This window comes from Achroia grisella, unplaced genomic scaffold (genome assembly GCF_030625045.1).
Source record: "Achroia grisella isolate CSIRO2021 unplaced genomic scaffold, CSIRO_AGI_Agris_v1 utg642, whole genome shotgun sequence".
Taxonomy (NCBI): domain Eukaryota; kingdom Metazoa; phylum Arthropoda; class Insecta; order Lepidoptera; family Pyralidae; genus Achroia; species Achroia grisella.
Window position 1 is genome coordinate 5,384,990 of NW_026712979.1, and position 16,072 is coordinate 5,401,061.

General features: G+C 32.3%; 1 protein-coding gene across 1 annotated transcript in view; it reads right to left on the minus strand.

Moving 5' to 3' along the window:
• Window positions 1-3,503: 3,503 nt before the first annotated feature.
• The window catches only part of LOC131849390 (headcase protein), a 71,607-nt gene continuing 59,038 nt past the window's right edge, over window positions 3,504-16,072 (minus strand). Inside the window, exons 3-5 of the mRNA XM_059199458.1 lie at window positions 4,912-5,100; window positions 3,913-4,101; window positions 3,504-3,793 (exon numbers count right to left, since the gene is read on the minus strand). Coding sequence (XP_059055441.1) covers window positions 3,623-3,793; window positions 3,913-4,101; window positions 4,912-5,100 — 549 coding nt within the window. The 3' untranslated portion in view covers window positions 3,504-3,622. The remainder of the gene's footprint in view (window positions 3,794-3,912; window positions 4,102-4,911; window positions 5,101-16,072) is intronic.

The window sequence follows — 16,072 nt, forward strand, 5'->3', positions numbered from 1 at the left end:
TCGTTAATATATAATAGTACGGTTGTAAAATTTAGGGAAGAACTAAATATATATGTATATCTTTTCTTTCCTGTTTCTCGATTAAACTTATTGGCCGTAAAGACTAAAATTAATATTATAGAACAGGTAAGGTAAGTAGGTTAAATTTATTCTTTGTATATTTCTTAATATGGATGTAGAAATATTTTTTTCTATCTAAGTTAATGTGAGTAAGTTTTTACGTACACCATAACTTTTGATAAATGCAGAAATATACTATTATACTCTTAATTTGATACGGTTTAAAATCTATATTGGTATGTCACGTAGCTATAATAGGCAACTATCTATAGACATTTATATAGAATATGTTACTATAGTAATGATATACACTGAGAAGTTATATTACCGTGTATGTCACACTTTGCAAAACAGAGTATATTTCTTTTTAAATACCGGATAAAATTTTAAATCAGATGTATTTAATTTTCTTATTATAATTTACTACTTTTGTATTCATAGAGGTAATGTTGTTTATCAAAATTTTATATAAAAAAACAGCCTTATATGAATGAGGAAATAGGTCGTATATGTTTTAAAATATTTTTATTTGTACCGGAAAGGGAGTCGACGAACTCTCACTCTGATTCATTAAGTTCTATGATAATTAATACATCTACTTAGATGGATTTGTATTGACTATTAAATATGTTTTTCTTTTATAATTTGTGTTGCCTTCACTAATTATACGAACTGTAATGACACCGCACTTTTATTTGTACATGCTCACCATCAGATGATCTGGTATTTTAATATTTTCCTAAATATACCAACAACAGCTCGTTACAAATTTCTTTTTATCAAATATTTTTACAGGGTACGTACATCAAGATAAATGTACATAAAAACTTTTAAATATAACTCTATATTAGAACGAGCAACCTTCAATAAAATTAAAATTGAATAACATTTATGTGATGGCATTACAGTTCGGTTGGTTTGTAAAACAATTAGGGATATTTGATATTGTTGAAATTATGTACTATCGATTTTCTGTTAAACTAGTATATGCATACTATGTAATATATCTCATAATACATTTTAAAAGCATCTTAGTGTATTACAACGGCATATTTACATACTATTATATCATGCTATGTTAAATGTTATGTATCATATATTGGCAATAATTCACAATAATCCCTATGTAGGTACAGAAGCATAAACAAGTTGTACAGTTGGTCGAGAAAGATATAAAAGTGTATTATTAATGGTCACTATTAAATAGGTAATTCGAAGCTGAGAATACTAATATTAAATATCTAAGAGGTATTACAACCACACTAGGCGACTGGCAACTAAAATCCAACGCGAGAGAAATAGTGCTGTAGATGACAAGGAATATTATCTAATAACTAGATTATGTTTAGTACAACATTCTGACTTTAAATTTGTCAGCACACTAGGTGTCTTTGAAATATTAATTTTAAAAACAGTTCAACAAAAAAGGTATCTACTAAATATAACGCGTATTCAACTGTTATCTACGTATTACTTTAACACTGATATCGAAAGGATTTAGTTAAGCCAGTGCGCCGACCACTCAAACCGTGTCTGATGACAAAGATGACGAATAATGAGGTGCAGTGATGCGGATGATAGCGTGATGACGTGCGGATGATATTCGCCCTACTAACTACGCAACAAATACGAGCGATGTCGTATTTAGTCCAAAAAAGAACAGGAGTATTCATATCAAGTGTTCGGTATCATTTCTGTGTGCACGAACTCTTATTACCCCACAGTCACATAGAAACAATTATGACAACACTATCAACAAATACTCCAACTACAAGTTTAGTAAAAGGTAAATGGCAGTTTCGATTTAGAAGGAATAATGCAAAAATTTTTACCTATAAAAAGTGTCAAGTCTTTATTAGAATTATTGCCTAACATTCAGCGTACCCGGTAATAGTTCCGCTGGTATCACGTTGCGCTGGAGTTCATACGAGCCGTACTTTACGCGCCTTTAATCCGCACCACTATATTTATCACTATACACGCACTAGTACTATGTTTTTATCACTTGTAATCACTTTGCGAGTAATAAGTATCAAATGTATAAAAACCTTATCTAAATCGTTAACGTTAAACAATTACTGAGTAAATGTGCACATCACTTATATACGCTTATAAATGTCGAAAGCGCTATTAACTTACAAATAAATAGACATCCATAATCATTACAATAAAACCCTTAAACCTATGAAGATAGAGAAAACTTTCGAAGAATTCAACAAAAAATAATATCGCCTCCACGTTTTAAATTGCAGTAATAAAAATTAGAAACAAGAAGTTATTTTTTCTCAATGATTAGTGGTCATCCAAGTTGGTTTTAAACATCCAACCAAATAGTCATTTCTTTATTTGATATGGCACAATTTAGAAATCAGGATTTTTTTTTACATTTCCATAGGTTTGAATTTATTTTTCATTACGCCTCTAATCACTGAGATGTCAATAAGTTATAATATAGAAGAAAATAAAAAACAACAAGTCCACGATACACGTAACCTTACAATAATTATAATAGATATAGACAAGCTAATCATATTATTGGTGACACAGCAATGACTTATAATTAAAATCCTCTACCATTATTATTGTTTAAATTATATGTAAGTAAATGAAAATGATATTAGAGACAATAAACTAACATGGCATCTCTAAGTAGAATTTTTACTTAAAGTGCCATTTTGGTGGGAGGAAATAAAAGTTCGCAATAAACCTACAAAAATATTGTATAACACTTAAGATAGGTTTAAAATTTTGCTAAAATAAAACATAACTAATAAACTAAATTGAACTAAACAACACACCACTCAAAACAACCCTATCAGATAGGGCCAAAAGTATCACTGAAATTGTAGTAATAATTTAAGACTCGCTGTAGTTCCTTCAAAAGGATTACTTTCATTAAAGATTCAATCGAGAACAAAAAAATGCAATTTCTGGTGTTTGCTATATCGCTAATTATTACTTCCGATAAAAATCAACATCTAATCAACAAAGTGCAGAATAAAATTAAATATAAAATCAATAGTATGATTTAAACCGACACATAAAATTATTTTCAATAATACCAACTTAATTTAACAGAAATTATACCTAGCGTCACATTGACGCGAATAAAAGTTCAAGAGAAAAGTCCAATGGACACCACAGTTTACGCGATTTGATTTAAATAATCAATGAAGTCATTTGAGAACAGCTGCAGATTCGAGGGTTCTGCGAAAGGAGTACGGCGGAGACTTCCGCAACCGCCTACGTTAGCGCGATCTGATGTCTTCGGCCGCAAACTCGCTAGATATCGTTCAGCTAGCGATTCGCCGAAGCTCATCGCTAATGTCTCTGGAGTCAGACCAAGTAATGATAGAGACTCGGTAATGCTTGCCAGGGTTGGGGTGAGGTATTTTGAAGCAGGTTCTTCAACAGGCGGTTCGGGCGCTCGAGATGCCATACTCGTATTAATAACAGGGCGTAAAGCAGGGGGCGACGCTCGCCGAGGAGGCGATGGAGTAACATTCCAGGTGTCAACAGACGCAGGAGGGGTGCCGGGAGAGTGTCCCGGCACCGCCGACTGTTATGGCCACTGCTGATAGATTGGGAAGGCCCGTTTTGTGAAGCAGTAGGCGATTGGCTTCACGAAGTGCGCGTCGAGTGTACGGCAGTGTGGGCACGTCAGTGGATGCGAATAGTCGGAGTAATTCAGCCGTTGATGAGGATGCAGGAGCGGCTTGTAGCAAGTGTTACACTGTAGAAAAAGAAAAGTAAGTGGTAGATTAACAATGAAATTATAAAAACAACAATATAAATAAGTTTAATAACAAAAAAAATTAAGTAACAAAATTCTTTAATTATTATATAAGTTACCTTCAATCGTTCAGCGCAGCATGGCGTGGCCATAAAAATGTCATATGAATACATGGTGCCCAGTACGAGAGATGAGCCGTCCCATTTCTGTCCACAAAACCGACACCTGATGGTGCGCTCAGGATCACATCGCTCAAGGCAACCCATGCATACGCATGTTAAATACTGCGTACGACCCTCGACTTTCACCTGCGGGCAAAGATAGACTATATTATAGTAGCATACAATATTATAGTAGAGGTATAATATTTTTTATAAAACATTTATATTTTAGCTTTCAGGTAATATACATAAGTCAGTTTGATGGTAACATCGATTGGCATACTAAAAGCATCAGTGGTTGAAGGTTAAAAAAGATTTGTAATATTTAAGGAATAAAGTTTCTGTGGTAGGAATGCAAGAAAACTGTACGGTAATTCTAACATCAAACAAACATACAAGTCATAATACGTTAAATAAACAACGAGAGAGAAGTTACCCGGGCGGCGAACGTTACGTCGCGAACAGGGGGACGTTTATTTTGTAGACTTGAACAAACTCCGCGAGATCTTATTTAAGTTTGCGAAGAAATAAATATTTTAGTATTTAAAATAAAAACGGTTACAGTAAGAGCGAAGTTTAGAAGGGGAATACAATTTCTTATAGTGCTGTAAAATACATATAGTTTCAATTCGATTAAATTAGGTAAATTATTTAGAACTTTAATATTAAATGTACCTAAGTTTTGAATATAACATAAATAAAATTATAATATTTTTACATAGAATATTTTATGTTATGTATTTTTAATGTAAATATAGTTTTGTAACGTACTGAAAGGAATGATATGATTAATTTCAGGGTTTTTGAATGTCGATTTACAACTGTACAAAGTTATTTACATAATCTGCATTTGAAATCTCGTGGGATATAAAAACATTGCAGATAAGAGAAAACAGTGTTAATATAAAAATATTTAAGCCGTACCACTTTGCTATTATTTATTACTAAAATAATTACCTCAACAGCGCCGTTGCTGTGTTGCAATGGAGTGAGGAAAAAAGTGCCATCGACCAACGGATACCGGTCGAATACGTGGAGAGTTTCTTTGCACAGAGCACAAGATACTCTTGGCTTGTGTTGACCAGCCAAAGTGGAGAGAATGAACAGTCGCGTCTCGTCATTGCCGTGGTTTCCTTCATCCTCGATCTGAAATAAAATTTACAAGATCAGCAACTTCTTTTTGACATCTAACTTAGAAAAACCAAAATTGAATCTGATGTTCTGTTTAAAATCTTATTTCAACAAAGAAAATATATACGACTACATTAGATTAAAAGAAGTCTTACGTAAAACGTAATTCATGGATAAGATCAAACTAACAAAAGATTTCATCTCTAAAATGTCAAATGAAAGCTTAAGAAATGCCAGCTCGCAGTTTAGCAACAACTTTCGGTTCGAAAACAAAAGGTCGACCCTGTTCGCTATGAGCACAGACGTTATTGTAAAACCACGCAATTTCAATATTTCATATCCCCACATTTACATATTACGATTAATGCATCCACCCACGACACTTACCGCAGCAACTCTCCCTTCGTAATAACGCAAGTAAATGACTGCATAAAGTTGAATAATGAAAGGCTGAAAGGCAATTACGCTGAATTCGGAGTCGAAGTCAAACAAAGGCTCACGAGCGCCGCAGAGATCGATTGTGATTCGTTCACGTACGAGCAATTTGTGAGAGAGAATAATAATGAAAGTTTAACAAGTACAGTTGCTGCATAGGCCCACCGTCGTCGTGTCTTAATTAAGTATATTATAAACTGTCAAAGCGTGACGCGCTAATTTCCATTTTCTTAGCCCTGTTAACAAAGCATAGAGCTTTGTTCTACTTTTGGAAATAGTCCCGCCGCCTATTGTTTAGCTGTTTCATTATAATTTGAAATGTACTGCTGATTGCCTACACAATAATCATATGAAACAGAATGCAGTGCGCATAAGTAAGGAACTTGCGCATACCAATGTGCATAATATTGATGTTAGACATTCCTGTCTATTATTAGAGTGACGTCGTGACACCAGGAACACATAAAACGTAGTCGGCGAGAGCGTTGACCTACGCAAACAAACCGAGTATGATTTGCAGTAATAGTGCAATGCAGTTTGCCAAGAGGCGAGCGGTCTGGGGTGGGCCACCTAACTTTCAACTACGTCATGACCAGTGTATTATATTTATTACTTTAAATATTTTGGGTTTCTCGTCGTTCTATCGTTCTAAATTACAATCATCAGTCCTTTAGGTGACACATATAACAGTCCAAATATTAATATTACTGTTCCTGTTCCATTTGCATGAAACCAGTAAGATTGATTTCACTCAGCAAACAGGATGCAAAACCTATACACGATTTGTGTACTGACGATAGATACGAATTAATCATGAAGTACTTCATTGAATGAAATGAAAAATTACCGCGCAAAACTAAGTATCTATGAATTGCGAGGTTAATTAAACAGCGCTAGACTCGTCGCCTTAGGACTAATGAGTAACAATTAAATTGTTAAGTGTCGCGCTCACGAAAGTTTAGTGAGGTTGCAGGTCGCGGACAACGAACCCGGAGCGTTACAGGGCTGCAAACTTGTGCAATTTACTCTTGCACTGCGAGATTGATGAGCACTCTAACGCAGACTATTTATTTACTCAATCCGATCACGCTTTGTCTCGCAATCGTCGCCTTTTACAGTTGTCTACGATGACTCGGCGAGGTAGTAAACCAACACATAAAACTTTCTGACGACTCGGGGTAGGTAGATATGTCTATTACGGTACGGAGTGCAACCGCAGATGTAGGAATAGTCAGAAAGCGATTCGGTCTCGTCTAGTGTCAGTTAACACGGGTAGACGGGCTATTTAACTGAAGCAGACGATCGTAGCTTCCTCTAATTACGTCGACTGAATTTACATAGCGCAGGGAAACTTGGCAGCCGGCAAACTTGTTTTCAATAGTCAAAATGCTGGATGTATATACTCGCAATTTCCGTAAAGAGTATATTCTCTAATCATGAAACAGCCTGAAAACGGGCGAAAATAAATAAAGCACTTGAACAACGTCTACAGTATATTCAAAATTCAGTCTTGTATAAATTTAATCGCGGTCTTGGTCGTTTGATTCGATGTTCAAACAACAACAGTAAAAAGAGCCCGTTTCAACGAGGACAAGAGAGGAACAAGTGCGCTTGTAGCGTCGTAGTACTTAACGTCCCGCAGAACGAATGTACACACATTAAAAGTTTCCGAAATGAAGGTGACGTAATAATTAAAGAGCTGCATGGGGTGTCGCCCCACGTCAATATGCCCTTTTAGCGTGAACGAGATACGACTAAAAAGTATCAAATACACATCAATTAAAGTACTTTAAAACTCGCATCTGTTAAAAAGAATGATGTTTTAACTGTTTAAGGTAATTTGTCGTATCTACATAGTTTCTGTTCATTTAGAAACTTTCTTAGTTATAGAGTCTTAGTAATCGAATCGATACGATAAATTATTTTATTTTGTTACTTTTTAAAAAAGCACCAAGATTTCTGTTACCTTTATTGTCAATATAGTCCTATCGTTCTTTGTCTCAACTAAAAAGCGTAATGTCTGCAAATGAGCATTCATATAAAATAGCAGACATAAAGGTTGAATAATGACTATAAATCTAGATTGTTCCCAGGGGTGGCTTATTTTTAATTAGCCAAATGAAACTTTTCCTATTATATTTCGCCGTCGCCGGCTTTCGCCTCAGTAAAATGCAATATAATATAGAATAGATAAAAATTAAATACACAGGGAGCGTTGAGTAAAGTGGAGAATTGTGAGGCTGAGCAAAAATGAGAAACTCCGCCGCTAATCCAATTAGCTTCAACAAGATATACAATACTACGATCTGATACTAGTTAAATATAAAATTGAATTTGTAAACAGTCATTTCTAATTGGAATGTACATACTATTTCGTAAAAGGCACTATCCTTTTCAAAATATATACATGTATATGATTAGCTGCATATTAGTATCAAACTGCATGTTATACTCCGTACCTACTACAAGTAAATAATAATTATATTATTAAACAAAATAGCCACATTATGTAATTATATTTTGGATAATATAATATTATGCGTAGTGTTATGTATAGTATCATACATACATTAATATTGACGCAACGAACCACAATGGTCTGAGACAACAATTTTGTCCTACCCAAGCAATAAAACTGCGTAAATGTGCGCAATATATTTATTGTTTTTCAATCCCTGTTTGGTTTGTCCGATCGCATCACTTTATAATCTCTTGGTATAATCCAATGCATTCAGGAATAATATCAAAGGGAATGGACTAATAATATCGTAATATTTTTCATCTCGTCAGTTTCGACAATGTTTACAATGAATGGAGGTATTGATTTTCGATGTTGAATAGATGTCGAGATTACGACGTTCTGAAGAAAATTATAGTTTTATGTCATCACGGTGATTACTTTTAAACAAAGTTGTCTTCTCATCAGTATTCGACAGTCAAAAGACCGGAGATTTATGTAAATCTGCAGCATTTATTACGCTTGCAACTTTGTTATTGTCGATACTGTACCGTACTCCGAGGTATTCATGGAGCGAGCAATTTATTAATCTTTACAAAGCAAAATATCTCAAAATCAGAAGGTATTGAAAATGATTCGCATGCTTCGTAAGGTATTCATAGAATTCGAATGCGTATAGACAGTGCCGTACACATGGTGTGAAGGCTTCTGAAAAATTTTATGTCTTGAGATATTTTCTCGCGTGAATTAATGTCACGTCCTGAACATTCCATATTGTGTACGTCAAATACCACGGTATTGTGAAGAGTTCAGGCGTTTTAATTTATACACACATAGAATACACGTAATATATGTACTGAAGATATTTTTATGGAACCTTAATATTAATTTTCACATACTAAAAATATTGTACACATTTTTATTGTCAGCATTTAAACATTTCCTTGGTATTTTCTTACTAGTTTCTACAATTTAAATAAGACAAGACTTAAAACGTGATTTCGTATATTTATTGTTCTACTCAATAGTTTAATAACACCTTTATATATTTATATACAAAAGTTCAAGGTTATATATAGGAAATTCAGCATTTCCTGAGAGCAAAGCAGCCATTTTTTCTACTCAAGACATGTAAACGCAAGAGTCGTTACCATTTTATTGCGTCTGGTTGCGACGTGTCGATGGAATCGTATCGTCTCAATGGGAATAAAAAATTAAATTCGAATGAACGTTAAAATGTCTGTGCAAATCGTGAATACCAGAATATGATACGAATTTGATGAGCTCACCGCTCACAGGTTTCTTTGATTTTTATTAAAGCGCCGGACAGATCAATATTTGTTTCAGATTGTAATTGCATCGATTCAATTGTGTCCCCTAACACTTTATTGATATTCAAGATTTCAAACAAATGAGGTTTACATAGAGGTGTCGACATATTTCGCGTAGACGACACTATTTACGTGGTACATGGAAAACTACTTATCCTTACTCGGTTTTATCGTTAGCCTGTATTGTTATGTTAGTAACCAGCCATTGAAAGAACGCGTCGTTAATGCAGATAATGTTCCAACATATTTTATGGTCGGTAATTTAATGAAAATCAGATAATTAATCACGTCAAGGCTCGTTTACTGTGTCAGATGTAACAAAATGAAGTCATTATATTTTTAAATATTGTGATTGGGAGAAAGATTAAATTCATAAAGTAGTAAAAAGAGTACTATGACAATTAAATAAATTTGTTGAAGTTAATTGCTTTATCAGCGTTTTTGGTCGTGATAACAAAAAAGGAATACTTATATTACGTCATTCGTTGCCTCATATGACATTACGAGAATTGTAATATATTGTATCCCTACTGTCAAAAGGAGGTTAGCAATTGAAGGTAATCTTTTTTGTACACAATTATATAGGAATTATACAATAGATAGGTATTATGTGTTCTCATAATAAATGTGTGTAGTTATTTTTGTTCAAATATAATTGTTGCATTGCACCTTCCAGCGAAATGTTTGAGTGACAAAATTCTCAGTTATGTCACTTATAAATAGTCTTAAGGTTTTGCTATTACGATATTTACCATTGAATGGTTTTATTTAAGCATATTAATGCACTGTGGGCGTGCTTGGCACTCCTTAGTGTATACGCGAGTATTTATAGAATTCTAAATAAGTCGATTTAATTATTAACTACCTAATACCCACATATGTTTTGTTGTAAACATGGTAGTTACGTTGTCAAGATAATAACAGTTATTTATTAATATTGTATCATCATAATCGACTTACATACAAAGGTACTTTTACATTTTGAATTATAGGCATTAAAGTTACTTAAAGAAATAATGCTATGTTTTATCTTTGCTTATGTTAGGCTACAGCTGATTAAGCTGTTTAAGTATCTTATAATTTAACAATCGTATATACTAAAACATAAATTGTTTCATGGCGATACAATCTGGAAAAACAGACGTACGCAGACGCTTTTCTACAAAAATGACACGATGAACGTTTATTACTAAAAATCCCTTTTCAAGAGAAACAATACGAGACCTCGGTCATGTTTAGTTTAATATTAAAGTTGTAAATACTTATTATTCTATTGGACATTTTCGCATGCCTCGAAGGGAAGATTAATGCCGTCTTTTGTTAAATAAGAATGGAATAAATAGAAATCCCGAGTGGACGTGGACGCAAGCTGTTCCCAGCGTTTAAGCTATTTGTCAGAGAAAAACCAATACAAACATTTGGGTTTTGTTCCAGACAGTCAAGATATTAAAGAGGAATCTATTATAACAATAGATATATTAAATCATATATCTTATACTTGTATTTTATTTATATATTAATATACTATACCCTTTGTCGTCTTAAAAAAGGCTAATGAATAAATGGGAAAATAATAATTTGGTATGGTCTTAAACATAATGTTCTGATGTATCATTCATCATCAATTCTATTTATTATTCCACAGCTGAAAATACATTAGTTTGTCACATAATATACGCAGTTATTTTTAATGTCGTTTTTCTAGAAAATTCTAAATAAAGCGTGTTTGATTCTTAATTGTATTAATTAAACGATACCCTACTATGTGGTTTGTGTCAAGAAGTTTTTTATACGTAATTTTATTGCCTTCTTTAACCATTTCAAACAACACTATTTTTAGTTTCTTTTTAAGTAGATGGCTTAGTGGTTTCACTCAAAGAAGAAAATCAGTAGATATAATATATTGTTGGATTCTATATTGGTGTATCGATATGATTCAAAATTAATGTCAGTGATATTGGAATATATCAGTTTACTTTTTATGCTGCTATCAAATTATTGCATATAAAATATTGCAAATATCCGGCATATTTAAGCAGATTAGTGGAAATTTGCTAATATTACAGATATAGGTATGACAGTGCGTAATACTACATTGGGTCACGTGATAAGTATGCTGAAACAGTTATTAGCACAGATTCTGAAGTGAGAAACCAATTGTGAGTAGGTGCGTGCTATTGCAAATATTTCATTAGCCGTTTCGTTAATAAATCGAAACTGAGTTTGCATCAATTAACAGTATGTGAATGTAATTATTGTACGAACACTAATATTGGTGTATGTCCTAATAAAGCAGGCATATATGAGCTGTTAAGAAATTAAATAAAAAAGCATATATAAAGTTACTGATTTTATCTAATTATTCACCGTTACTTTAGTCAGTGCTTGGAATTAGGGAATGTCTATGTCACAAAATAACTATATTCGAAATAAAAAAATTTGTATTTTTACGGCAATTTATTTAGATGTATACAAACATTACAGAATACAAAAATGTGTTCTCGGTGGTAGGAATAGCGGTCTAGCATTGCCTTTCATCCGATTGCTTGTATTGGTATGTTTTTTGTATGTATATTATGTATGCATTTACTAAAATATATACTTAAGTATTCTTTTAGTTGTTGACTACTTATAACACAAGCTCTGCTAACTTGGTATAAGATGGTGTTGTGTAAATTCATCATCATCTAGGATTATTATTATTACATTGTAATACTCAAGCATGTACAGTAATCGTCATTCATCAAGAATGAGAGATAAAGTGTAGATAGAGATAAATCTTTTATTAGATTTTTTTTTTATACCACACTTTTATAAATGCGGATAATACCTATATTTAATTGTCATTGAAACTAATTGTCTTTGAATTAATATAGACTATTCTAATATAAATCAAGTAAGTAGGTATATAATATATACCATTATTATAAATTTATAAATCACTTTACAACAACAGTGTTGAAACGAAATGACAATTTAGGAAGATTCGGGAAGTTTATTTTAATAAAAGTTAAATTTGGAACTTCAATGGAAGTTTCAATAAAGTAAACCAATAACAATTTATTATAAGAGCGATAGGGTATCAATTATAAATTTTGTAATATAGACAAACATCTAAGTCTTTGCTTAGCGTAACTTTTGGGTACATTTCGGATACAGTCATAGGTTTTATATTTTGTTACACTTAAAATATTATGCAGAGAGTGAATGCACCTTTATCGTTTATTGTATAATCGCAAAATATGTGGTAGTATTTCAGAAACTGAATAATAGTATTCATTAAAATACAAAAATACTTTTTTTGTAATTTTCATATAAATCATGCATAGTACAAAAAGTTTAATTCACTATTTTCGTATTAGTATTATTTAACGTTATTTCAGTACTTGCAGAATTCGTGGATGTTTGTCACAAAAAAAATCTATATTTGAAATTCAAAAATAAATTTTATTGAAATAAATTTTATTTAATTAGACCGTCTGTTGGAAGATATTAAGGTAAGTACAGTCAGGAGAAGTAGATTAAAAGTATAGATATTAGACTCATTCACTGAGGAAAGATGTCTCGTTTTACCGATACTACTGATCTCCGAGTTTTATACAGTTATCGTAAAAATGTAAAATATAATTTAAATATTTTATATCATTACAAATTCACTTCTTCAACGCGGCAGATGCATCAATAAACAAAACATACCGAGTACATACGGCTGATAAAGTAAGCACATTCGCGTAAGCAAACATTCGCCAACATTTGCTTTGCGCGCTACAACATTATTTATTTAACATACATGCCACAAATGTTTTTGAATACCATATTCGCATAAAATATTCATTTCTGATAGATGCTAAAATAAAAAAAAACATGCTTTCAAAATAAATTAAAAATAAATATAACAACAATAAATAAGCAGTATATACAAAATAAAATACTAAATGATAATTAAGCATTACTGCAACGACCACGTATTTCTGTCTAATGGGTGATACCTTGGGTGTAATTACTTATTCACCTATTAGTATATAAATATTTTAATCCAGGATTCTAAACTCATTTAAAGTAATTATATTACACATTTCTGTAGTAAATATTTTAGGGCAGTGAAGCTGAGTCGACGATGTTTATAGATAGATCCCATGAAAATGGCATTCATTTTCCATCATTGGCCTTTCAGACTGTTTGCCGCTCATTGTAGTATCTCGTTAACAAAAACGTCTCGTTAACATTTTCTATCGTCATAAATTAAGTAATCGAATCATAATTAATATGTAGATAATTAACGCTCGCAGTTTATTTATAAACATGCAGAAACCGATTTATCTAGTATCAATATTATGAATAGATTGCTCAATTACAATTTTGGAGCAATAAAATTAAGATGACTGATAACAGTTTTCATGGTACATAATTGTTATCAGGGATCTTTATTTGATAACTTGGTATAATGGTCAACTCCAATTAAAAACTTTTGTTCCAACATTGGCACAATCTTGCTAGTAATATTTTGTATACCTAATTGGTAAAGTGCAAATAAATTATTTAGAAACTTAAGGTTTGTGATGTGCCAGAAAGACATACTCGTAGTTACAGTCATCATTAGCACGAGAGTACAGATCATTATTAATAAGTTTAATAAAACATTTTAATGCGTATACTAAGTGCCTTTGTTAGTATTTCTATTTTATTTATGTCAGCGACCAACAAGACATGCACTATGTAATTTAGAACATGGGAAGGACCTTTCCCCTTTCCCACATACCTTAGTTAATCTTAGATGAAGAATAGTGCATAGTTGGAATCGTAAGCCGACTTACAGAGAAGTAGCAGTCGTCTACAACATATGAACAGCGATACGGATATCACGTTATCATATGACGTCCGTGATATTACTCGTACATTGTCATTCCTCAGGACTGAGAAGTCATGCATCTTATCCTTTAATTTCACTGTTTCATCTCAACTACAATCACGGTCTATAAAGCAATTTGCTTAATGACTGAAATACGTGAGTCTGAGGTAACTCACGTGGACGACATTTTACAAAGTCGATTCCAAAATGTATTTTTTTGAAAACCCTACAGCTTGCTTGTCTGTCCAACATTGGGACCAACATATTTCTGTTAGCAGAGTAGACCATATACTAGCAGCATGCGTTGCCACGTGCACAGTCAGCTGTATCAATATTACAGTTGGAGAAATATTTGATTTGCCTATCGGTGCCAACACGATAATGTATTTCCCTTATGTAATAATACTTTATCAGCGTGTCGGATCCATTAAAATACTTTTAAGATTGTATGTTTAATGAGTTGTGTCGTTATTGTCCCGTCTAGTTGGAGTTCGTTATTCTGAGACACGATACTGTGATGGTTTTGGTGTCAGTGGAATATCGATTGGAATGATTATATTGTTATCATAATATGAATATGTGAAAGAGAACATGAATATTTGTATCCCTTTTAATGAAATTTTCTCAAACGGAGAAGTGTGATATTCGGCACAATTATGAGGATAAATTTATAATATATATAGAGACTCCTCTATACCTACTCGAAACTATATTTTTCAATACTCTTTAAATAGTATAAAATGCAGTCGACGTATCTTTTAAACTACGCAACAGATTTTAACGCAGTTTTTAGTAAGGGATTGAGTGATTCAAGAGTAAGGTTGATACGTATAATATATGTGCACTCGTGCGCAGTCGGGACGGGCAGCCAGTAATATATAAAAACAATCAATAACAAAGAAAAAATACGCAAAATACCATGCATTTGACACACATGCAAGACAATAGAACATATATAAAACTATAAATCCATTCTTAAATACGTTGACTTTAAGACTTTTTTTACACAAATGTTAAAAGTATCATAAACAGATATCATACATATTATTAAAATTATTTCATCAATACTACGCGTCGAAAAATTCATATCATAGAACTCTATGATATGATTTTTTTTCTTATTTGACTTGCGGCTAAAGATGACCACTATTACCCTTACCTCAGTCAATCGGAGTCAATTCTACTTTCTTTTAAAAACCCTTATTATTTCCACGGCATATTTCAAACTTATTAAAAACAATAATTTCAAATTATATATTAAACATTTAACTATGTTTTTAAGTAGTTGCATTAAATATTTTATTTAATTTTGGATGTAATTTACGAGTAGGTATGTATCGGATCAACTAGTGATGTAAACAGCTAATCGATTATATATTTAATCGATTGGGTATATGAACATACCTATGGACTCAGTACAATACTTAGTTTTGTAAGTATTGTTTTATGTGATGCGTAGTCAATATCTAACTAACTGTCTCAGTAGAGTTATCACGAAGAATAGTGTCTGGTCATAGATCATAAAATTTATAATTATTGTCATAAACTCTGTTTTATAGTACCCATAAATCTGTTTAGTAATGCCTATTTGTAGTATTATAAGTATAAATAGGTGTGGTGTTCATTTATGTTCATACTAGTCTCAGATGACCGTAAATGTCGTAATAGCGATATATCACGATATTAAACTAGTTATTCTATTCAATTATATTCATATTAGTAATTATATTCAACAACAAGTTTTTATACGTAGTTTTTGTGATGACCTTCAATCTGATTCTAGAAACTTTTCTAGAATCTAATTTTAGTAGATTTTTGTTGTAGTAGCATAAGTGCTACATTCAAAGAAAATATGATATGAGCAAAAAAAGCAATTTACCATCTCAAGTTTTAGCTAGCTTAACTTGGGTTTAG